This window comes from Asterias amurensis, chromosome 6 (assembly GCF_032118995.1).
Source record: "Asterias amurensis chromosome 6, ASM3211899v1".
In the NCBI taxonomy this organism is placed as follows: domain Eukaryota; kingdom Metazoa; phylum Echinodermata; class Asteroidea; order Forcipulatida; family Asteriidae; genus Asterias; species Asterias amurensis.
Window position 1 is genome coordinate 23,443,757 of NC_092653.1, and position 26,692 is coordinate 23,470,448.

General features: G+C 38.8%; 1 protein-coding gene across 3 annotated transcripts in view; it reads left to right on the top strand.

Moving 5' to 3' along the window:
• LOC139938207 (uncharacterized) overlaps positions 1-25,628 on the top strand; it is a 91,395-nt gene extending 65,767 nt beyond the window's left edge. For 2 of the 3 annotated variants that reach the window (XM_071933606.1, XM_071933607.1), the window contains exons 3-5: positions 10,842-10,891; positions 15,509-15,597; positions 20,754-25,628. In XM_071933606.1, coding sequence (XP_071789707.1) covers positions 10,842-10,891; positions 15,509-15,597; positions 20,754-20,784 — 170 coding nt within the window. In that variant the 3' untranslated portion in view covers positions 20,785-25,628. Of the gene's footprint in view, positions 1-10,841; positions 10,892-15,508; positions 15,602-20,753 lie in introns of all 3 variants that reach the window. The other variant, XM_071933608.1, reaches the window with a different exon arrangement.
• The last annotated feature ends 1,064 nt before the right edge of the window (positions 25,629-26,692 follow it).

Sequence of the window (26,692 nt, forward strand, 5' to 3'; positions counted from 1 at the left end):
TTCTAAATGCATATATATGTACCGATTTAGTTCCAAAACAAGAAAGCTGTAAACATTATCTGGAATGTTTCAAAGTTCTACTTGATATCCTTTTGGGGAAGAGGGTAAGAATTGCTTGCGTGTGTTGTAAGTGTGTTTATGAAGTTGTGAGATGGCCAGGAACAAATGTTTTTAAGAAGAGTTTTTTAAACCCATTTGTGTGAAAACACAAGACAAACATAAGAGCTCTCGAGGTTCAGGGTTTTCAAACCACTGGCGTAAGGCTGGTAAACTATTGACTAGTATGGTCCCCCGTGTCCTTGACCCCGACTGTACAAACAAACCTAAAAGGTTCCTGTGTTTGTTTTTGTTTTACTCTGGTGTTATTCCTAACATAACCCCTCCTGGCGAATACAACGTAAAAGTAGTCCATGAACAAGATTTTTTGTTCCCCATTTGCTTTCCCGGAGAGGTCAGTTTTTTTGACAAAATGGAATAATGCCCGAAGCACTGTAAACTTTGTGCGGTTGGTTTGTTAGTGGCTGGGCAGAATGATCCTTTACATGTAGGTTTGACTGCAGTTTAATAGTATGTTTGTCTTAGAAAGGCTAAACTATAAAGGTGTGCGCCTCATTCTTGCAGTCTCTGTTGTTGGCATTGTCGCTGATGAGAAAGGGATTCAGTCCTTCGACTGCGGGTATAAACCTTCTTCATACCTAAACCAGCAAAGTGTTAATGTTTACGTTTATGCTTGTTTGGCAACTCTGAGTTACAGTGAGCCATTTGATTAGCCATTCAGAGCTCTTCTTTTAAGAGTCTTCAGTCTCATTCAAACTTTCACACTTTTCATGGCGTTGTTAATGTCTGTTGCTATAGATATTCTACTGCCGCAGAGTAGATTTTTGGAATTCAGGAGACTTCTTTACTGCCGTGGAGTATTCTAATTTGGTTTAAAGTGTGAACAAAAGGTTTTTGCGTGATTTTTTGAAAGAAGAACTGGCTGATGAGGCTTGAGGTCCAAGAGCAAGTGGAAAACTTATCCATACAGCTAAGCCAGCATAGGAAAAGCTGCAGTTACCCTCAGAGCGAAGGGATCTGTGAACTTGCCTATATATGCTTGTTCACTTTTTAAACAAATTCCTTGGGAGTAATCGTCCCACAATTTATACAATATAGGCCTATTCCATTGCAATTTCTCTGGTCTGTCTATCATTTTATACTGACCTTTCAATTTCGGGGACAAACAATGTACCAGGAACAACTGTTTTTTTTCTGAGGGTGATTTTAACCAAAGAGTAAATGCAGTGGAAAATATGGGACAACCCAGATTACATTAAATCGTGTAGTTTTCTTTGGAATGTCTTTCACTGACATTGGTAGTGTGTGAACTTGGCTTTCATGGGTGGCTTGCAATTTAGTTCAATAGAAATCTGACGTGTTAAATCAGAGATTGTTCAGAGGCAAGTAAAAACATCCTGTGTTACTGCGCAACTGGTTGAGGAAACACAGTCCCTTTATTAACACAAAAAGTTTCAAACTACTCTGTGACTTTTAATGTAAGGTTAACGGGGCCTTGGAATGGTGTGAGTATCTTTTCTGTATCACAGGAAAGAAAAAATATTATTGAGCCAAAAGTTTTCTGAGAGAGCCTGTAGTATGTAGAAGTCCATGAGCTGTATACCTGATTTAGAGATTTCTGGTGGCAGTGTATATACCTCAGGCGTGTTATCCCTTAGGACAACGATGGCTTTCCGGGCCAGACAGCCCCACTCAAGGAAACGCCAGGACTCCTCAAAAGCTCTGACTCCAAGCTAGAGGAGACAGCTTACAATTGGGTGATCTAATCACTCTAAAGATATCACAGTTCTAAGGAAACTGAGACCCAATTCCTTCTCTCTTTTTTAGTGCGTGGTTTTTGTTTCTCCGCTGAGCAGATCTCTCTCGCCCCCTTGTGACCCGAGAAAGAGAAATGGTAATTACGTTGAGGAGGGCTGGGTCGTTGTCTGAGTCTGGCCATGTTGTGCATTAATTTCCTTCTATACCGGCCCTTTGATCTGGGCTCCTTGTTTTGCAGAAAAATCAGCGATAAAAACATCAATAAATTAAGTAGGACTTGTAAAAAAGTGATTGACCCCCTTCCCCCCACCTCAACATTTTTAGTGACCCCTTTTGTTTTCCCTTTGGTTATAGTCCTGCAGATCACCTACTCATGGTTCGCCTAAGGAATATAAACTTTTGTCTGAAAATAAAACTTCTGAAGATCTTGCAGAGATTGTAACCTTTCATTTTAACTGTGTCAAGTCTGACTAAACTATAGAGAGTGACAGCCATATCACAGTTTGACAGCAGTTTCCATTTTTATTTTTAAGTTTGAGGATAATAAATGGATGAGGGTCAGGTATTGAAAGTTACCTCTTGTTACTCACCAGGCAAACTTATTGGTCAGGACCCAATTCTAGAGAGTAGCTAAAAGTACAAAAAGTTACTACGCATACAAATTTTTGTTGCCAGCCAAAATTGGACCCAGGGCTTGACTTCTTTGCTCCAGGAGTTTCATCTTTGAGAGGGCATTCTGCAAATCGGCTTTGTTTGTTATTGGAGATGTCTATGTTAAACCTTTGAAGGGGGCACCAAGGCGAAGACCATTCAGGGCAATGGAGGCCTCTGAGGCCTCAGTGTTATTCAAGTCTTACTAGAATGGAGAAGTTTGAAAGTTCAAATTCCACTCAAGCTACCTGTGGATTTGTCTCCAAGTTTCTATATAGATTGTTGTACATTGGTGGAAAACAAGATCAAAGTACAAGGTCCCCTAGTGCCACAGTACATACAAAAAGGTAGCAAGGAAAATAACAAGTAATTTGTTAAAATGTGTATCAAATATCTATCTGACTTTAAAGGAACACGTTGCCTTGGATCGGACGAGTTGGTCTATGAAAAGCGTTTGAAACCGTTTGTTATGAAATGCATATGGTTAGAAAGATGTTTTAAAAGTAGAATACAATGATCCACACAAGTAGCACTCAACATTGTACGGTTTTCATTTTACGTCGCGGACTAACACGGTCGGCCATTTATGGGAGTCAAGTTTTTGACCCCCATAAATGGCCGACCGTGTTTGTCGACGAGCTAACACGAAAACCACGCAATTTCGAGGCATATTTGTGTAGATCATTGTATTCTACTTTTACAACATCTTTCTAACCATACCGATTTTATAACAAACGGTTATAGAACGCTTTTCAAAGACCAACTCGACCGATCCAAGGCAACGTGTTCCTTTAAAGTTTCAGGTAAATATTTTGCAGATATTACCACCGATCTTGGTAAAAGGATACTTCATCAAACTTCACATTTGAAAAATCTGTTCATAATTGTTCCCTGGCAATATCAAGAATGATACCGGAAAGTTGTCTGGAAATCTCTGAAAGGTTAGCAGTTGATAATTTGTGTACGTCACAGTGGCACGAAGTACACTATGACTTTTACGTGACCTGAGAGTTTGGTCAATTGAGGATTTGCACTAATAATGTAAAGGGATTACTCACGGTTGTGAGGAGGAGATGATTGGTGAGATAACCCAACTTCTCTCCCTCACTGACAATCAAGTTGGAGGGGGGTCAAGAGGTTGTAAAGGTGGGGGACGTGAGGTGGGAAGGGGGGTGTCATGTAAGTGTACTAACTTTTAAATAAGCCTGGGCAACTAGTGAAATCTACTGCATGACTAGTCACGCCTCAAATAGTTGTGACTTCGACACTAGTCGCAACTAACTTTTAATTCCCAAGATGCATTACATCATATTGTTCACCGCAGACGCAATATAATAACAATCGTGCTGAAAGGATTGAAGGATTGTGTCACTAATGTCTGACTGTGTTTTGTAAGTAAATTATGTTGTGAATAGTTGTGAGCGATACAATTGGTTCACCAAGCAGGTAGTTGCGACTATTTTTATGGTAGTCGTGGCTGCACGATTAACCTACTCGCCCAGACTATTTTAAAACCATTTCATTACTAATAAATAAATGTTTGCAAGTTGTTATATAATTACAAGTAGATTGTCGGCCCAATATTGTTATTATTTTAATGATAATAATAACACTTGGTTCTATAAAGCGTTCGTATCCTAGTAGCAAGATCAAAACGCTTTACAACATTATTATCCCTGTTCATCAGGCATACTTCGATCATTCCTCCTTTTTTCTCAACTCCCTGGGAGTAAACAACCCTAAGCTGCTTCAATTAGCACTAAAGGGTAAATCCTACACAATATCACCTCTGTGGTTCTCATTTATACACATGGGTTTAGAGAAGCAATTATGGTTAAGTACTTTGCTCAATTGCTTAAGGACACCAGTGTCATGCCTGGGAAAAGAACTCGCTCAGAAACTACAGTTCTAATTGGCTAGAAGTGCCCATGAGAAAAAAATAGTACACCCCTTGTTCTTCCTAAAGTTTTACCTTTCTTTCATCCCTAAGCCAAAGGAATGTAACTACAGCAATTTTTTTATCCCCCCCCCCCTTCTCAGTGTCATTTTTTGCAGGGTTCACATTCGCCACGTCTTATCGGATGTGCCGTGAGTAATTCAGGAAGGAAAATGAGGTCTATGTCCAATTTGGAATGAATCCTTGGAAGGCCTTGGGAGCGTTTGTTAGAGTTGGGGTTGGCCTGCTTGTAGACCAGGGCTGACTCAATGACTTCAGGGCAAACTGCGCTACCCTTTCCACCCTCTCTACCTGTGTGAACTGCCGGCACATGCCCTGTCATGCTCACGCTACGATGGGTTCACCACAAGCAGCTCTCAGTCGCATAGAAGTACAATTGTTGATTTAATACGATTAGGAGTATGAGAGTACAGTCATGCAATTTCTTAGCTGATCAGCTGATTTCTTGTCTTTTCTTTGGGGGGGGGGGGGGGTGGGGGGTTGAGTGGCTTAGAAAGCTGAAAAACACTACATAAATGTTTATGTCCGAGTCATGTTGCCTTTTGGTTTTATTTTGGAAGTTGGGAATATTTTAGAAGTATTTTCTTCTCTTGGAAGTTTTTGTGAATACTTGCTCTTGTTAATTGAAGAATTTTATTTACTAGACTTAATGATTATTAAGGAAACTTTAACCAAAATTTTTCCTGAATTTGGTAGCAGTTTAAGATGTGGGTTTGCGACCAAGATTGCATAGCGCAGCAGGCGCAAGATGGGCAACTGGATGCCATTTCAGTAAGCAAAAAGACCATTGCTATCGATGTGATAACAAAGTATTTGCTTATTGAAATGGCACCCATGCCAGACTACCTTCCTAACAACAATTGACGCTCCAGTTGTCAAGTGGCTAATATACGGTCTTTGGTTTGCAGTAACAGCATTTACAGCCTCTTTTGAGCATATTTTTTGTTAAGTGTAGTTCTGATATAAATCTTACAAGATGGAACAAACATTTTCATTTTGCACATTCACAGATCACAATCACAGTTCCCCTCCTTAATGTTTGCACTATTTAACATCTTTATGAAATTAGGGCCTATAGATCGTTGCCCTGGATTGTGTACTTAGTGCGTTATAATTCATAGGTTGTGAGGGCATGTGTCATCCACAATGCAAACATTACGCATAGGTTATACTATCAAGTGTATTGCAATCCTTTCCTAAGTTCCTTATCAGTAATTTCTTACCCTACTTCAATTGCATTTTAAAAAAGGAGCAGATTAGTAACAGACACCCCCCCCCCCTCCTCCTTCAAAGATTAAAGGGAAAGTCCATCAACAAATCCAAAAGGTTATTGTATAGGTGTCATCGAGAAGCCTTCGTCATGGCCCGAGCCATTTGGTTCAATGGACTCCTGGGCGCCGTTTTATGGTACTGCTTCGAAGGTCTAGGCTTATAACCAGATATTTTCATTTGGGGTGGGTAGGGTGGGGTGGAGGGATGTTTTAAGCGGGAGAAAAAAAGACAAAATTGTTCATTTGGGCACATTTTTAATCTTCTAGATAAACTTCAAGTAATGCCACATCTGAGACTTGTTTTTTTCTTTTTTCTTTTCGCGTAAATGTACGCATGCTTAGAATACCTACAAGATTAGAACTACGTGATGTCTGCTGCCACCTTGTGGCTTATACCTCCCATTGTTCTTGTTACTAAGAAAATTATGACTAAGTCAAATTGAAAGAGTTGTACCGGCTGCTGCTTAAAGTTTAATATTAAATATTGAAGTTTATATCACAGTAGAGGAGAGGGTTGGGGGGGGGGGTACAGCTTCCACAACAAGCCACTCATTGTGATGAATCATGGTTGAATGTTCATTTCCTTTTGTTAGGGATAATGATTTTCCGATTCTGCAAAATGCAAACCTCACCCTCACAAACAAGCCCCAGACCAACAACACCCTGTTTATAGATTTCAGTGTTACCACTGAAATAAAAAAACTGAATAATGCCATAGTGATTTATGGCTGTGCATGATGTAGTATCAATTTATCAGTGTCAGTGTTAAAACATTCTCCTAAAATAGCACTTACATTACGCTTACGTTATTAGCACTTACGATTTAAGTCTGGCATAAAATCAAAATATTATGTGATGATTGTGCATGATACGCTGTTTTTGCAAAATCAAGATACATTTTGCACCTACACCTATGCTTTCTGAGTCCTACGTGAAAAAAAAACCACTGGCTACTGATGTGAATTCGAACCCACGATTCAGCCCTGCATTCTAGACCTTCATACCAGCAAACTGCTTCTGATGAAGTAGTTGTCACCGTGCAGTTTTTTTTAAAAAGTCTTTAGGTGCTACTACTACCTTAGAGGAAGGACCTTTCTCTATGCTACTGCAAGTGCCCAATGGTGAAAAAACAGTTCAAGTCCAGTTATTTGGATTTAGTAGTCAATTTGTTTTTGTTCATCCCCTCAAATTATATAACTTTTCCCAGACAGTTTGCCTTGGTTTATTACTTGATATTTTTGGGGGGTTGATAGGGCTCACATCGCACATTTTGTGTGATCACACATTTTGTGTGATGTTAAAACCAAAGTGGTATTCCTCATCCCTGCCAGTGGTTAGTTTTATGGTATAAATCTACAAATATATACATATGTGTACACTACTGTAGTATTGAAACACACAGTGGGTTTCAATTACCAAATATATTATACAATCTTTTAAACCAATCTTGGTCTTATTGGTTAGTTACTGAAGAAGTAAACCATGATGCCATGGGTTTACTCAAGGCCCACGAAACCTTCCCTTTAAACTCCTGAAGCAGGATGTGCGAATCTAAGTGAAATTTGATCTTGGTAATCTGAAATTAAAGGAGCTGCCGAGTCCCTTGGGTAATGGGGGTATGACACTTGCCAGACCCATGGACTCCTGGCTGCATCACCCGGGAACTCCGCCAGGGAATTTCAGCGACTCCCCGGGAGGGAAAATGATACAACAAATTTAAAATGATGTGTAAAAAATTGCACTTTTCTCGCAGCATATTTTTTAGGGTAAGCGTGTCAGCACCTTGACCTGGTTTGTGTAAAGTATAGATTTCAAGTTTGAAAGTTGCTCAATCATTTTAGTTATCGTATACAAGCGTGACTGGAATATAACGAATTTGTACATAAAAGACTGAGTTGCTTACAGGAGTGCAGGAGTTGCGTATATTCCCTCTAGTTTTTACAAAATAAATAATACATAGCCAATAAGAAAAATATAGGGAAAATGTCAAAACATGGAGAGAGGGCAAGCCTGAGGTGGGAACAAAATTTTACAAACCAAGAGACTATGTTCTTGTAAAAAAAAACAGCCCCCCCCAAAAAAAAAAAAAAAAAAACTGACACCCAATTCCAATCAAAATGGCTGAAGAAAAAACCCCAAACCCTAAAAAAAAAAAATGCACAATGAAACATCACACAAACCATGGACACAAAAAACACCCCATTTAACTTGAGAAACACATTCTAAAAGTCTGTGCAACAGTATTTTTAAATGTTGTTTGTTGTCAACTCCATTGAAGAACTGAATAATATGTGTCAAGAAAACACGTAGACTAAAAATGAGGTAATGTTCTTAGTTCTACATCGAAAATCTGACCTTGTTTGAAACTTTCAAGCATTCTGTAGCCCTTCACCAAGGGAGTACAGAGTTAAAAACAAACCAAAGCTTTGTTGATAACGGATGGCAGTGTTTATGTACCCGTAATTATTCATTTTGGAGGTCTGTTTATGTTTGTGGCTGGAACTTCACCTGAATCCGGCACGGATTTCAGTCGTGTTTTTGACAAAGTTGTGTAATTTGCTATGCACATCAGGAGAGATTAATGATGGGGAAAGTTACCATTTTGACCCAGTTTTTTTGTTTAGAATATTAACAACCTGCCAACTTGTCATAGCTGTTATTTTCTTTTATTAACTTCAATAGTATTTTTAGAGGAATTTAGCTGTAAGGTTTTGGTTGTTTGATTGAAACCATGGCGTCTCATTGCCAGGCAGTTTAGCGTCAAATTCAAGTTCTGGTGGTTTATGAGTGAGGGTTCGAATCCCGGTCATGACACTTGTGTCCTTGAGCAAGATTGCTTCTCTTCACCCATGTGTATAGATGGGTACCTGCGAGGGTAAAGGTTGATATTGTTGTTGAAAAAGCCTCATCTTTTGAGTCAGTAAGCTTCCAGATTTAAACTATTTGTCCCTTTTTTGATAATACCAATGCAGTGTTTCGTCTTTAAGCAGTTCGTTGCTGTGCTCAGCATATTATTTGTTTGCTCCAAAGCAGCTCTGCCACATTAGCGTCTCGGCCTGATGCTAGTTACGCTGATTAGGATCCGTTCAAGTGGTCAGTGAACATTAAGCTCAAACTATTTCTGCTTATCCCCACAGACACCACTAAAAACAACAACAGTATTTCCTCCCCTGAGAGTTTGAAGTCGAGAAGAAAGAGAGGGGGGATAATCAATGCCAAGAGGGGGGTGTCAGGACCGATTTGGCCCCCGCGCTTATGGGGGACCTGGCACTGATTTGGAGAGCCCCTTCATGGGCGGGAAACAGGGCTTGGTGTCTCAGGAAAGTGCAATTGACAAGCATTGGCGCTAATTTCCCTTGAGCTGCTCCACCAATTAGGTTAAATGCGAACATGTTTTTTATGGCGGAGTCTGTTTTTCTGTTTGGGGGATGTGGGGCTTGGAATTGGAAGTGATGGCCACGTGGGTTGTAATGGCTGTTTTTCATGTTGGTCGTGAGCAATGTTTCTATGGTTAGATATTTCTTTAAAGGATAAGTATACCTTTGATATTTGGAACAGTTTAATTATTGTGTTAATCCCATCTAAAAGTAGATGTATACAATAAAATTAGCTTGTCAAAATTTCATGGCATAGGTTGTCAGGTTTTTGAGATATTGCAGAAAACCAGGAGCCGTTATGTCCACGCAGGAAGTATAATACCCCATAGGAACTCATAATCTGAGAAACATTTTGCAGGTGATTACTAAACAGATACATTGTACCCTCCCTTTATTATATGATTTGCTCAATGGCAAAGTTATGTTTGTTATAGAAAATAGAATTTGAAGTCCTCCTAAATCAGCATTACTTATTTCAATCATAATAAATACCTTCTGAATAAGCAAAATACTGTTTTGCATTGTTTTTGTAGGTTGGTTTGTTTAGTGTGTATTTGTAAACTAGAGGATTGAAAAGGAATTACTATTTGAAAACTAAAATTAATTGAAAGGTTAGGTACACCTTTAATAGGGTTAAAGCAACCCAATTACTCCAAGAACCAAAGGTATTTTTGCCTTTTAATACATTATAAACAGTTTATAGCTTTGTTAAGTTCTCCAGAGTCTAATTTCCCTTTAAAGTCATGGGAAGAGGCTTGACCATGATTGCTGGTCCATTTCTGCAACTGTGGCCCCGAAAAGGACCTCATCAGTAATTGATCACTCTCTATAGGTTTTGACGAACTTGAATTTCAGACGGGCAGGAAAAACCAACGATTCATATTACATTCAATTGCAATTCATTTTTTTTTTTTTTAAATTGGCCGGTATGTGGCTCTCTGTGTGTAGTGTTCAACCCCCTCTTCTCTCTCTCTCTAGAAATATATGGAATGAGAAATGGAATATTGCTCGCCCGATATTCCCTCAATGCAAGTCTCGAACCTGTCATTTACGCTACCAATTTATCTAGTGTTTCAGGATTAATTTATAGTCGTGACAGGTAACATGGTGATGCTGCCTATCTGATTGCATTTATTGGCTCTCTAGGCTATCCGCCCAGGCACTGACATTCTCATTTCATTCTCGCTGCCGATATGAGCCCACACTACTGTTGCCTAGCTAGCCAGCCCAGGCAGTAGAATTCAATTGCTTTTAATAATACACATACAAAAAATATTACCCATTGACATTCGCCAGTCAACGCTTGCTTTCAATGAAACTTTAGCCTGAAACTTTTTTTTTCTTGTTATCGGAAGCTTTTATTACTTTAGTCTGTGCTGGAAACTGTTTTATTAATATGCGTTTTGCACTGGTTTTAGGAGAGGAGTTCAACTTTGGCAATGTACTTCTTTTTGTTAAAGTTTGAGTTGTTTTTCTCTACTAGATTGAATTTGGAGGTCTAAGAAAATTATGAAGTTTTAACACTTCACATATGTGAAGTTTCTTGTAACATACTGGATGACCCATTGAGCCTCTGGAGTAACCAACAGAGAATTAGTTTGGATGCAATATAAGACACTGAACATTGTGTTTAAACTTCCCACTACATTGTCTTGTAAGCCTTTCATCAAAACTGCTTCATTCAACTTTTTCTCTGTAAAACAGAAACTGTGAAGGCCCTTTGACTTTAGCAACATATTTATGTTTTATTTCTTCTCTCCTTTTCTACAGCCCAGAACTACATTAAGGACATGCTTGGAAAACAACAAAGAAATAAAACAGTAAGTGATCAAATGGATACATGAATTCTCCTTGTTAAAATTAGTTTGTTGAGATGTTTAACTACAGACCTTTTCATGTGTATATTACTTATGGTACAAATGCAAACAATTGTTAATGGCCAGACGTTTCAACACTAGCAGAGTCTTTCTAAAAAACTTTCTGAGAAAGACTCTGCTGGGTTCAAAAAGTCAGGTCAATAACTTCTCTTTGCATAATTCAAAATACATACACATAAAAATTAGTATACAAATGGCTAAAAGTGTGTGTAAAAAATAGTTCACGGCTACCAATGCACATTGGAAAAACCATTAAACTTCAACAACTCTGATCAACAATCACTTGTAGCTGTAGGTTTTTCACCCTGCAAATTCATTAGGGACCACTCCGATGCTTCAGGCTGAAATAGTCTGGTCCCTTGTGTGCTGCTCATCTGTGTAATCCAAGTTGTGCATCGGGAATCAGACGATGATTGCCGCGTGATTAAGGTCTCTATTGATATTTTTCATGTGAGAACCCTTGAGTACTTTATCCACGGAGCGGGGAGGTGACCGGTTGGACTGACAGCCGCAGTCAACCAGATATTATATTGATTGTTTTCACAGCGCACTTGCTTCCCCCTCTCCTAAGTTGATTGAGTCCCCATACCTGCAGTGCATGCTTCACTTGCGCTCATGTCTGTGTTGATCTTCATAGATGCTATGATTGTCTTTCTGTCTGTTTATTTAGGAAAATATGTTTTTCTGCCTTCAAATGCTTATTTTTTTTGGCAACAATTATGTGTCATTATAGAGCTAAAAATGTGTCAAGAGAGATTTTGGCTCGCCCGCCCCACAAAAACTATTTAAAGAATGCTGTGGGACAGCCTGTTTGCAAAGTTCTGATGGGGGCTTCAAGTTGGTGCATGACTTTCAAAAACAAACTTTGGCAAAGCATGGCTTGCAAAGAGTCAGTGGGCTATCCTGGTGTAACAACACTTACATGCAGTACATAGAACTAGAACTTTGGAAGTACTGTGGGCCACCAGCCTGGTGTGCAAAAACTAGTTACCAATTCTGTGGGCAAGAGTATATAAAACTGAACAACTTCATGGACTATTGAAACTTCTTGAAGTCAGAGAATGGTGACCGTCAGGAGAGAGCCTTGATATTGGGCCCTGATCCCTAAAGAAGGCGTTTATTTACAGTGTCCAATGATGTTCTTTGAGTCAGGAGTTCAAGCAAACTATATTGTATTACTATAAACAAGACAAATATTTACGGCCTACAAATTATTTGTGCACATTCCAATTAAAAAGTTACCCTCACCTTCACCGAACTTTCAATCATAGAAATTTGATTCTTCTTTCTTTTAGTATGAAAGCTAATTCTCTACCTTGGTATTAAATAGCAGCGTGTCATTTTATCGAATAATTTTTTAATGAAGATGAACAGGTTTGAGGCAACGTGAGTGTAAATAGCAGGAAATGTGAGATATTTCTCCTTGACTTTAGCCTAAGAGAATATCCCAGTATCATTTCATGTGCAACTGGATCTAATGCGTCGTTCATGGATGAAGTTAGTGGCGACCCAATGCATGGATACTTTACAAATATGTTATGCACACCGCTAGGCCAACTGTGAAACAGTGATAATGAACCATGACTAGAGCTGGGTACACAATAGGGTGCAATCCTTCTAAATAGAAGTCCTCTAGTAACACATGTTTTAACACTTAAATATGTAAAAAATACTCGTCTCAAAAAAACAAAACAAAAATTGTGAAGTTTTTGATAAATATTGTTTCGGTCTTAGGCACTTTGAACTGTGTCCATCATAAATGAACATCCTGCATGAGTGCTAATTTGCATACAACAAAATTGTGAAAATCTTTGGAGATGGGGCCATTGTGGGAAAGGGCCCAGTGCTACCAATCAAAATTTGAAAGAAAAAAAAATACTCGAAATTGATTCACTCACATGATTTTGGATTGCATCGATTATGAAACGGTGTGCAAAACATTTGAAATATAATTGGTCACACAAATAATCAAAAAATGTTCTTTGGGATTTCATGGTTTCTTCCACAGGTCAGTATCATGACTCATTACACAGTGCAGAATACACCTCCGCAAAATGCACGCCAGCCATTTTCACCATTTTAGGAGTCAATTTGTTGCACTTTTTGACTATTAACGGACAGGATAGGTGTGTGTAAGTGCGGTCAACGTTGTTCTAGTGGGATCAATACCAATTGTGGCTGCAGGAAGCCCAGGTTCGGTGACTTTTTTACAAATAAGTTGTGACATACTTACATGGTATATTTCCTGTAACTGTCAAAAACTGAATCACTCTGTATGGCTCGAAATAACCACCAAATCCACTGGCTAGAGGGCCAGTAACCCCACAAGTGAACAAGTCATGCACTGTGTGTACCCCTCCCCTGAAAAAAAAAGCTTTTTAATTCCAAAACTCCTCCTAAAAGTTCAGAAATTTCAACTTCAAAAATGTGATAAGCGGTGTGTCATGGCCGTGCGAAAAAGGCACTCGCCTCCGGCTGGGGACTTTACTGCCTGGCCATGACCCTGCCGGTTTTAAAACGTTTAAGAACTTGTCGCCGCACTTTTATTCGCTTATTAAATAAGACCATCGTCCTGAGAGCAGTAGTCTCGCAGTGGCCAGTCGTCTTGCGAGAACATCGTCAGTGTTGCGAGAATCGCAGAGAGAGTCGGAACACTATCATAGCGACAAACATTTTCCAACTTGTCCACAAGTCTATCAAATAAAAGGCCTGTTAACATTTTGTATAACTCTTTAAATCCAACTGAAAAGCATATACAGTGTATTGCTCAGGACTGATACAATGGCAGATAAGTTGTTTTTAGCAATGTTTATCTTTTTTGGGTGGGGAGAAAGCGTTTCAGGTTCCACAAAGCTGCCGTTAGTTACACCAATGCCTGTGAATATAATTAAAAGCCCCATATGCCTGCTGGTATCTGATGTTGCTGCAAAACATCTGTACACAACCACCCATGTCTAAACCAATTAAACTCTAGTCCTATGTGAAATATGATTGATACATTGGGTGATCACAATGGAGTCTGTTGATGCTAATGTTTCATGAACCAAAAAAACACCAACAACATCTTGTGTTTGGCGCAATTTAACTTTGAAAACATTGTAAAGCATCAGTTGTTTCGAAGAAGCAACCTCTGGTATTTTTCTCTTTTTGAATCAAGAAAAGGCACAGCATTTTTATTTGGTGCAAAAGAGCAGCATCTGATGTGCATTTCTCTCTATGCATCAATATGCGGTAAAACATTAGGTACAGAACCATTGCGCAATGCACCTATACGCGCACATTCTGTGCCATTTCGGGAGTACATTTTGAGTCAAACTATATGCACAAGTAGACACAACTGCGGTAGTGTTGTGAATGTTGGCAAAAGTTAAGCTTCTCTTGTGTAGTCTCTTTGAACAAAGATAAAGTACATCACTGGTGATGTTGGTATGTCAGAACAAAGGGTAACCGATCCGCCTCCCGAATTCAAACTACAATAAATAATACGTGACGGACAACTTCTTGCATTGGTACTACTTTGTAATAAAACAAAACAACTCCAGCACCAATCAATCTATATGTACACTTGCATATTTACTAATTCTAACCCCCAAATCTCCCTCGAGCTCGAGTAAAACCAAATGAATATCCTTAGCCCCACTTAGGCTCTACAATTAACGGCAAAATAGGGAAATGGGTTACACAGCAGTATTCTCAAACTTTAGAATGTTAAATAAATTACAAACTGAGGATTAATGTCCCCCACCACTGTTCTTCAATACATGTTGTTCGTCACTTCCCAAAACTAAAATAACTTCTCGTTGACTTCCTTTCATCGTCTGTCCCCACCTTGGGATGCACTCAACTTAACTCACAATAAAATACTTGGCCGAGGGGAATTATATTAATATTGTTCACAGTTCACTCTTGTGCTGTATACTCCAAACTTGCCCATCCAGCGAATCCTGCTTCCACGATGGTGGAAAATGTTCTCTCAAATTTATTGGTTCTAAGGAACAGCTTCTACCTATATCTGTACAAATAATTTAGCAGCAGAGCAGCAGAACAAATGACATGCACTCTTCACCACTGGAGACTCCACTGAATTCTTTCCACTATCCTTTCTCATATACTTCACACACACTTCTATCTACAATCTATGAGCCGACACCCTGATCCTTTGTTATGATACACTTACCCCCAAGATGATGCAAATAAGCTGTAAGGTTAAACTTGAGGTTCACTGCTCCTCATGTTGGGGTATCCCCTCTGGGTCAAAAGTGCGCATAATGAATAATTAATATTGACCCCACACAACCATGGCCAATTGGGTCCTGGCACAAAGCCCTTCATGAATATTTACACAAAGTTAAAAAGAACTTGTATAAATTTAGGCAATATTTTTGAAGGAAAGGAATGAATATTCATAAACCTCCAAGCATTTGCATTTTTCTGTGACAGTATAATTTTATTGATGAAGTTGTTGCCTGTATAGATTTTTTTTTTAGTAAGATACAGTAATTTTACTAATGAGGATAATTTTAGGGTTGACATACAATGTTTCTTTGTTTGATTTGGCAGTGTATGGAAGATATTGAGACCCTCAAGTCTAAAAACAGCACCATGGAAGATAGCATCGCTATGCTGAAGCAAGAATACGACATCCTTAGGTAGGTAAGCACCTTTTATGCACTACATCTCTCTTTTTTGTCCATAGACTTTAAATTGTAGTCCCTTGGTTGTCTTCAACACCTTATGTTACAAAACCACCCCAGATGTATGGAAACATAGCGGAGCATGTTGTGTATGAGTGGTTTGTTAGGTAGCCATAGGCTAGTGTTACTGAAATATGGAGCAAAGTTAAGTGCCCACATTTAGACGACCTGTGATTGACCACTGACCAGCAACGAACATGCACAGTGACGCACTCACTGAAACGACGTTCACTTCTGCGCTTTACACTGTTAGCATGGAACAGGCCACAGAAGGAACCGCTATCTCGAGGCTAGTTCCAAATGGTCGACCACAGTATACTTAGTCAACCAAAAGTCGACCAGCCTTGGTTTGAGTCAAATTAGTCAACCTTTACTTATGGTGCACACTCGATTTGCTCATGATTGTCATTTGTTACCCACAGGGACAGTTATGCAAACTCTTTGAACTTGTTTCTATCCCTGCAGCATGTATCCCGGAAACTCCACCCCCACCCCCTAACCTGAGTTCCATTGCTTATTGCACGATTCTCTTTTTCTCTCGCCCCTCCCCTACCCCTGACATATCCATCTCTTTTTATAGTCTGCCATGAGATGAATTAGGCCGACATGAGACAATGAAACTAGAATCCTCCTTAATCTATGACTCACAATGAGCAGATCAGTAGCTTTCTTACACCCACTGTCTTCTTGGCAGCAACTCTTATATGAACCTTGAATGTGTTCGAGATTTACCAGTATTAATTGAGCTAGCAGCGGAAACATGCAAAGCTGCATTGGGGGTAATTTGTCAGACAGTCAAGAGTAAAGGATGATGTAGTACAATGTAATTAACTCAATGCTATCATTGTCTGCTTAAACCTACAGCCAAGTAACACTAGTGGCTGATATTAACTGGTACTTAAATGCTGAGAAACATGTGTTGGTATCAGGCAATATCTGCCTCAAGTTGACAAATGATCCATGTGTGAACTTGGCTCATGCAACTGCGTCAATTTGGTCTGTAAAAAGCCCACAAAGTTTTAAGCTCATTCCAAATAAAAATGGAAAGTAAAGCTGCTACTGCAATCCTGGCCAAAATGCTTGGGCCACCCTCCCCAGCCTGCTCATCGAACAGAAACCTCAGCTAGGGCACAGACTGCGCAATGAGAGCCAATATTGAACAGGGGGGCAGGGCCCATCGAGATGCAAAAAAAAAGTCAGGAATGTAGCATTTTCAAAAGTCTCAATAAAACCCTTGCTTTCCTCAGCCCCAAACCCCCCTGGCCCTCCACCCCCATAAAAAAATTAAGAAATAAATACTTAAAAGCAAAAACAAACACGCCTTTAACATCGATGATAGTGGGGTACCTCATCCCCATTTGTGCCGCTGCTTTGTTCTTTTTTATGTGGACTAGTATTGTTCCTATTTTAAGAGTAACCACCACCCTACCCATGCACATACAAGTATGTCCACATGTTTATCGACCTCCCATAAATCAGGACTAGTCTTTAATCTCAAATTATTTTGACTTTTTTATTGACGTTCCAATTGGTTTTATACACAAAATCAAATCAAACTGAGCACATCCTTATAGTCTCTCAAGCCACTGGAGTCAATTTTGGTTAAGTCCTTGTTGTCAACAGGTAAACACATTCACAAATACTTACACTTCCCTTGGAAAATTAAATGCACCTGAAGTCAGTAAAAATAGGGGAACCCAGTTTCCTTAAAAAAAGCATTCTGCATTTTCTGGTACCTTGTTGGGGGACCTGCATGTGCAATAACTGTCAGAATTACTTTGGTAGCTGGTAGTTGAGTCCAGTGCCCTCCTTCACCTGTACAATGCTGCATCAATTTTGCAGATGTGCCACGAGTAAAAGCAGTGAACAGGGACACAGGTACTTCACTAATTGTGTACTAAATTCTTGGCTCGAATTTGGGAGATAAATTCACAGGAAAGAAGGGCTCGCAGCTCAGATGTCCGCTGGACCAGGCACTTTTGTTCAAGATTGGAATCCGAATGAAAAAAAAAAATTCTGAGTCCTGACAACAGGAATTTAACCGTTTTCTTTTTTTACAGTAATTGCACTAAGACGTCTAAGAGAAGATTTATCTCATCTGTTGTTTTGTTGGTATTAATTATACTTGTTACTCAAGTTTTGAGATTATAGTATCAGACATAAATTCACTGTTGAGCATAATTGTATAGTACACTGTGAGGTACAGATTCATTTCAAAAACACAAGACTTGTCCGGTAGTAAGTTCACTTGTCTGATACTAAAACCACCGGCCTCGAGTCTCTGGTCTAGTTTAAATTCGAGCCCTGATAGAAATGTTCCAACCAATAACTATGATCATGGGTGTCAGATGTGGGATTATAGTGATGAGTGAACAGGAAGATATTCATAGAAGACCAAGATGTCATTTTTAAATTTTACTCAAAAGTTCACTTTGGTCATGGACAAGCTTGTTTTGAAGTTGTAGGAAGTTGATTTAGTAAACAGGTTTGTTGTGAACATGACCTTGAGGGGGGGGGGGGGGGGGGGGGACACACACAAATTACTTTGGTTACAACAGGGAAGTTTCCCCTCATGAATGGTGTCCTAATTTGTTTTGAAAAATCCTTTGCTTTGGGTTATAGCCCCCACAGTTGATGTGCCATGTTGACTCATGTGCAATAGATGTTGTGGAGAACAAATTACTGTTGGGACATGAATATAAATGTCTTTACAAGAACAATGTCCCGGATGTCTGTTTTACACAAAATCCCAACAGAGTGTGGATGACCATCACATCACGCTAGTCGATCATCTAGAGTGTACTCCTAGAGCTTTGTGTGTCAGTCTGTCTGGTGAATGCAGCATCATGAAGCTAAAGTCAAAACAGATGTGTAGATCAGACATACTTCAGACGCATGTGTTGTGTCGCATGCGTATTGTTCACAGAGTACAACGCCATAGAGTAAAGGGTGATTACCCAAGTGGCAAACGTTGTGTTTGTGAAATTAAAACCTGCTGGGGCAGAATCTTCATTGTCAAGTCCAAGTCTTGAGTCATAAAATCTACGTCTGAAGAGTCAATGAGTCACTAGAAAGAAAAAGAATGAAACAAATGAGACTGATACCAAGTACCATGAAAGTCGTTTTAAAGGGGAGCAACACCAGTAGATGGGGGTCAGGTTGGTGTAGTGGTGTCATGACTCGCCTTCCACTTGGACCCGGTTCGAATCTCACCAAGGGCACTGAGTGGATTTGGTTTTTAGTCCCTACTTGACTGCGTGAGTTTTCCCTGGAATAATTCCCTGAGGTTTTTCCTCCCACATCTAAAACTGAAATTTCTTCATTTTTGTCTCTCTTCTCAATTGGCTCTGATTAGACCGTTGAGATTATTTATCCAAATCAAGATCCAGTAGATTTTGGAGGAGCTCATTCTGCAGATCTGGGAAATCCAGGTTCCTCTTGAATAGGTGTTTTTTGTTGTTGCAGGAAGCCCTAAATGACTGTGTGTTTGATATGTTTGGATGACCTTAGAGCTAGTTTATCAGGATGAGTAGACCGGTCATTGTTCTCCATCAATCCAATGGAAGACTCCTGAACAAAACGAGTGATGCAGCGAGGAGCGCGCATTCCAATGTCTCAATTGTGTGGGAAGTGGATCTGTTTTCTTGTGGTTGAGTAAATACTTCCTGTGCTCATTTCTAAGATTTCATAGAGAAGAATGGATAAATAATCAAACAAAACTGTTCCCACCTTTTTCAGTATGCTCTGTGGGCAAGTCAGTTCTCAGATTATCCGAGACAGGAAAGACATTTTATTGAGGAATGGAGCCAAAGCTACAGCCTTTTATTGATTGAAGTTTGCTTTTCTATGACTTAGTTTAAAAGCACCCGACCATGAGCAATTTGAGGACATTTTCTAAAAAAGAAAACACTCCATGGGTTCTTACAGAGCTAGCTACAACAAATTTTGAGAGATCCATGTTCGTGGTGTTCACGGAAACCTTATTCATGTGTTTCATAATTTTAAAACTATATTGATCGTTACCTATAATGTATCAATTCAAGATATAGGAAAATCTAGATATGATGCCCTTGTGTGGAAACATGCACCCAGATATCACCCCAGGGGAGACTCATTCATAATGCTAAAGCTAGCACAGGAATGCACTCCATATTGTTTACGGAAATGACTGAATTAGCTTGGGTTGCGACAATGGGTTTGGCATGATTAAGCCCCCCTTTTCTCCTTCGAACTCCACTTTCTCTATGCTCGAACGGTTCTCAACAGTCTGGCAGTTCCGTAGTTTAGTTCCACCTGTTGCTCAATTTGTCTCATTTTACCAAATGGGTGTGAAAGAAGGTTGTATCTAGTAGGGTGTTTTGTCAGTTTTATTCACTGGTATGTGTTGTTTGTTTTTTCTTTGGCACGCAGGTGGGAGTTTGGTTTACAGGAAATATAATAGATCATGATGAGTCGAGGTGAAATCTAGAAAGTTCCTCCCCTCGATATATATTTAGTGCCACTAAACCTGTCAACCCATTCCCAAGGTGTTTACAATCCATGACCCAGTTGAAGTGGTTCTTCACAAGTTTTTGAAGTTACAGTTTTCAAAAATAGATTTGGTTTAGAGAGCTTCCAACTTCCTTTCCAGAAGGCAATCAGAGTACACTGGTCAAAACGTTGAGTTACAACTAGCTCTTAGTTGTGATACACCTAGTATAGAATGGGACCGGAGACTGCTGGTTCGTTCCCATCCAAGTAGCATACCTTTTGGTTTGTTTCCATAGGACTTGGGAAAGCACTGAATTAACAGTTCTTGTCACATAAGTGTAGGGGGAAACCAACAATATAAAAAGGTAACACATGCTCTTCTCAGAGTCAATATTTATACTCAAGAGTCACATAAAGTGCACTGCAAACCTTAAGCCTGGTTCTTACTTCCTGCAAATGCTTTGTACGAAGCAATCTTGATGTCGCAGCTCTTTTTTTTGCTGTGAATGTTTCGCAGCAGTTGAGTATACCTGAACTCTTGCATTCGCAGGAATTATGAACTAGACTTTACTCATATTACCTCCTTTAAGTCCTATTATAATTTGAAACAACGAAGATGTACTTTTTTTCTTCATTTGCAGTAACATGGAATGCAACCTTGGACCGCCTTGATTTCAACAATTTTGCCAAAGAGAAGCTTCAGACAACAGAAATGGCTTTTAACTTCAGTTGCTAGCCTAACAGCATATCAATTGTCTTCCAGTTCAAGAAAGAAGAAACTGCCAAAAGGAAACCAAGTAAATTTTGATGATCTTTTTTTTCTGCACCATGTTTGGGTGTTTGTTTCTGTTAAAAAAGTTGTATCAAAGGCCACATTTTTTATCAACACAATCGTCAACATTGGGTTTTAGTTTTTGACGAAGTGTTGACGATCGAATGTTTTTACAACATGTTTGTGTTTTCTTTTGTTGTTTCAAAATATTGTTTATTTTTGGTTGTTCTTGGTTTGAACTTTTTAAACGTTAATAATTTTTGTCAACCATAACTTTATTTTCAACTTTTCAGCTTTTAATTTCCTCCAAGATTTAAACTTTGGAAAGTTCAGTGTGTTCACAAAAGTTATTTGTGCAAACACTTTATTGACTCCTTTTAATTTTTCCAATTTTAGTTTTTATCTTAGTTTCAATTTGATTGAGTGAGTTGTACTTGTTTGGCCAAAAAAGTCTTCTTAGTACAGAACTGTATAAAAGTACAAACATAATGATCACAAGAGGGCGCTCTTTACTTTTTCTGTCGGCTTGAAAGACCAAAATAGTTCATCTTGTTGTATTGTTCCCTGTTTGCACATGGTTTTGAGCAGCCTTTTCTCAAAAAAGGAAATGCACCAGTCTATCTATACCCTTCCGGTCTCACTTTAGTCACATTCATTTCAGTGGAAGATGAACAAAATGGCTGCTGATAAAGATGCATAAATCCTGCTATCGTTTTATTAGTGTAAATAAAATAGTTTCCACTATCGGTCCTTTTTTGTTAAATAAGCTAATTTTGAGTGCTGCATTTCAACTACAACATTTTTTCGCTTCTTCTCAATTTAATTATTGTTACTGTTGTTTTTTAGAGAGCATACATGTACGCATTTAAAGAAAGAAATTGTTTGAAAGACAGAAAATTTCTATGCAATAAGAGGAGCAAAGTTGTAAGATATTGAAATAATTATAATTCTCTATAGTTCGGTAATCATGATGTAGGATTGAGACAGGCTGATTTATAATCAGTTGCCTAATAATAACATGTTGACTCTGAGAGTACGCAGGACAATGTAAAATCAGCGCCCAATTTCTAGGCTCTGCTTACCGTAAACACATAAATTGGCTGGTACGATGGAAGAAAACAATCCACATGAATGTTAAGCATAGGCCGACATCACAAATAAACAAGGGACTCTCAGTTGCCCATGTTGCTTAGCATGTTTAACTTATTTAAGCGGCTACTGTAAAACTGTGGTATTAATTTTGAAAATGGAGAACTGTGACTAAGTGTAGATTTACTCGGTAAGCAAAGCCGTGAAACTGGGCCCAGTTTATTGCTTTACAATGTTAGCTCTGTAAGGGGACGGTACATTGTTGATAGACAGAGTACAGAATTGGTAATTATCACCCCCCACAAAAAAGGGGAAAAAAATAAAAAATTCAGTTTGAATCTGAAATTTCATTGAATATAAAGTAAATTTCGGTCACAATCCTCGAAAGAAAAAGGAAAGAAGCCATCTGACTTTCAAAGATGCAGATTCACCATTGCTCATTTCAATATCAGCAAAAGCTCAAATGAGCGAGGGAGTACAAAATCTGACAATCTTTTGCAATATTTGTGTCGTTTCCACAGACACATGACCACCATTTAGATGAGATTCTCACATGTTAGTACTCTGGTGTTTTTTTGCAAACTAGGGGAAGGGAATTCAGTTACTCTTCCAATGTACTGTCCCCTTTAACGAGAGCGTGATTTAAAAGTTATCTTGAGAAATGTTTATTTCTAAATTGGATTTTATCTTGTTGATAATTATAAAGTAGGTTGAGCTCTTTTTTGCTTGCTTAATGAAACATGGAAGGAATCTTTGAAAACAAGTTTTGGGTTAAAGCCATTGGACCCTTTCGGTTCAGAAAAAAAAATAAAAGTTCACAGATTTACAAATAACTTACAGGGTTTACAGAAGGCAATGGTGAAAGACTTCTCTTGAAATAATATTCCATGAAATGCTTGACTTTTTGAGAAAACAGCAAAACAATATAAATTCTCGTTAACAAGAATTAAGGATTTTTTTAAAACACATGTCATGACGCGGCGAAACGCGCGGAAACAAGGGTGGGTTTTTCCAGTGTTTTCTCCCGACTCCGATGACCGATTGAGCCTAAATTTTCACAGGTTTGTTATTTGATATAGAAGTTGTGGTACACAAAGTGTGGGCCTTGGAAAACACTGTTTACCGAAAGGGTCCAATGGCTTTAAAGAATTTGTTTTTTTATTTTCCTACAACCTTGAGTCTCCGAATTCCAAATATTTTTTTTATTATTATTATATTTTTTAACAATTGGTGCTCATGTTTTTATGAAAGACTTTTGCTAAATAAAATGATCACTAATTCTGCTGCGACTTTTTGCCGCACTGTAAATTTGACAGTGTACAAAAACGAAGACCAATTTAAAGAGGTTTTATTCAATCAGTTGCTATATTAATAAGTTGTTCAGTTTGATAACCTAGCCAAAATTTGTTTGGGTTGCCCCGGCCTTTTTTATTTATATGTTTGAAGAAAAACATATCAATGTTTAAACAAAATTACAAACAAATTAATTTAATATAATTTATCCAGGAATGGGAATGGGAAACTTTTCATGGCACTTTTTCTTTTTGTAAATCCTCCATTCTCAAGATTGTGCAAATGCTTATTAATCATGTAAAATATGGAAAGTTACATGGTACATGTATCTCTGCACCCACCTAGAGTGTCAAATCCCGAAATTGAGAGAATATCATCAATAATTAAGTAATGCAAACCCAAATTTGTTTTTGTTTTTGGTGGCAAAAACTCTTATTGCATAATACATCACAGAATTATTTATTAATGTGTTATTTATCTAGCATTGAACGTTTGCCTATTTATTAAATATTAACTACTCTACGGCAAGTCTATTTATTAATTGTTTAAATAGTAATAATTTTTCTTCCTGAATTTCATTTAAATATAAAATGTATTTTGTACATTTTGTTTCAAAATCCAAGAGGTTTTGTTTTTTAAATCTACAGAACCACATAAACATGCACAGCTCATCAGCTCCGAATTTAATTACAGCTACTTCCTACAAGTTTGCTTATTAGCTTAAAAAACTGCTTAAAAAACAAAATCAACAGCCAAATATTATGCAATGTACATTACCCTTTGACTGGTCCCCTGCTTAATCTTGCTAAGCATGCTGTAGGCCTAGTTGCTTGGTGATGTCATGAGTGGGCCAGAGAAGTTTTTTTGCAGAGAGTAAGGATACCAGTCTGAAGTTGAACTGTTTTGTTTAGAGCAACTTTTTATTTCACCAATAATGAGCTTATACTGTTAGTCATGTTTAAGATTACCCAAGCTTTGATCAAAATGGTTTTAAGCTTCAAGAGTTAGAACTGAATTTCATGCAGGGTGTTTGCAGAGAATCGCTCTTCTTAACAATTATTATAGGTGTGCTACATGTACGTCCTTTAAACATATCACTAGTTTCAATTTTTTTTTTTTAGTTTTGAATAATATTTTCTTTTTAGGATGTTATTTTATTTTTTTCATGAGTTAGAGCCTGGAGTGGGAGCTCAAGCTGAGGTTTGGGAAACCCCAAGGTATGCCAATATTATCCAAGCTCTAACATTCAGATGTTGTGTTACCATTTAAGTGAAGTATATTGAAGTATTTAACGCACCCCAGTCTCTACCCAAAGACATGGGGTTAGAGGGTAGATTATGCCCTTAACCCAATGGATATGGGTATTGGGGGTTGGGGGTGGGGTGGGGAGGGGGAGCGTAGCGTCTAGCCCTTTATACCCAGTAGCAGCCATTTCCCTCGGTTTAGTTGAGGGAAGGATGTACAGGGTGGGCATGATGAGGGTACATGCACACTCTCTCAATGTTTTTCAATTGATTAACTAATAGTCATGTTGCTTAAATCAATGGACACTTTGGATCAAAGTTCTTGTAATTTAAGATTATTAAAGAAAAGGAAGACTGTTTTTTCACTCTACACATTACTATTTTCTCTTTCGAAAGAGCGAATCTTGCTCAAAAATTTAATATCAAGAGGGTTTTTAACTGAAAAATGGAAAATGTTTTGGAAGATTGCGATTTGTTGTAGTTGTTGCATTTGGTGGTTTTCTTTTTAATTCTACTTTTCTTCCTTTTCTTCTGGGTATCAGGTTTAAAACAAAATATGTAAATATATGAACAAACCTTGTACAAAAACAGCAGGTTGAAAACACATTTTTATGGTGTTTTTGTTCCATTTCTTTCATTTATGGCATTCCTTCCATATTCAAATTTGTGTCTTATTTCATGTTTCTTTAGAACAAACAACAAAACAACCGTTTTTGTATTATATATTTGGTTTGCGTAACACCCTGTGTGTATCTTCTTGACAGGTGGAGTTTGTTTTTTAGAGAACTGTCTTGCTATGTTTTTTTGTTTTATAAAACTATCGGTAGAAGGGCTATAACAATGCCAATACATACTCCATGCAAATGCATAACTAAAGCAATTTGTGATGTCCACATTTGAGAACAGAAACCAAATTGACATGAGCCACGTAGCTCTTCCGTCATCCCTTGCTTGGCATTTGACTGAAGTAAGTACTGGTCGTCAAAATGACTTGATGAAACGTAATTGTTTGATTGTAAATGTACATTGTGTAAATAGTAGTGCCATTCTGGAGGTGCGTTAGCCTTATGTTTCTCGGTTGGCGTTTTACTGAAGATCTTATTAAAATGGTCCCTTAGTGGGCGTGATATTTTTAAAACAAGACTTGTTTTTAACCTTTGGTTAGTTATTAAGTTTTGAGCTTCTTTAGAGTTTCAAGCCTGCCTGAGGTGTCCTTGGATTCATCTCTTTGCCAGCATTAAGGGTTGGCTGCCTCCATCTTGACCCACCTCATCAAAGGCTTTGTAGCTGCAGCTGTGGTTCCAGTCCTACCCTGTACCTTCCTGGCTGCTGCATTTAAAGTCTCTGTTTGAGTCCTGCCTGAGGCGTCCTTGGATTCATCTCTTTGCCAGCTTTAAGGGTTGGCTGCCTCCATCAATAGCAGTGGTTTGACCCACCTCGTCAAAGATTTTGTAGCTGCAGCTGTGGTTCCAATCCTACCCAATACCTTCATGGCTGCTGCATTGAGAGTCTGTGGTTTGAGTCCTGCCTGAGGTGTCATTGGATTAATCTCTTAGCCAGCATTAAGGGTTTGCTGCCTCCATCTTGACCTACCTCATCAAAGGCTTTGTAGCTGCAGCTGTGGTTCAAGTCCTAACCACTACCTTCCTGGCTGCTACATTGAGAGTCTGTGGTTTGAGTCCTGCCTGAGGTGTCATTGGATTCATCTCTTTGCCAGCATTAAGGGTTTGCTGCCTCCATCTTGACCCACCTCATCAAAGGCTTTGTAGCTGCAGCTGTGGTTCAAGTCCTAACCACTACCTTCCTGGCTGCTATATTGAGAGTCTGTGGTTTGAGTCCTGCCTGAGGTGTCATTGGATTCATCTCTTTGCCAGCATTAAGGGTTTGCTGCCTCCATCTTGACCCACCTCATCAAAGGCTTTGTAGCTGCAGCTGTGGTTCAAGTCCTAACCAATACCTTCCTGGCTGCTACATTGAGAGTCTGTGGTTTGAGTCCTGCCTGAGGTGTCATTGGATTCATCTCTTTGCCAGCATTAAGGGTTTGCTGCCTCCATCTTGACCCACCTCATCAAAGGCTTTGTAGCATCAGCTGTGGTTCAAGTCCTAACCACTACCTTCCTGGCTGCTACATTGAGAGTCTGTGGTTTGAGTCCTGCCTGAGGTGTCATTGGATTCATCTCTT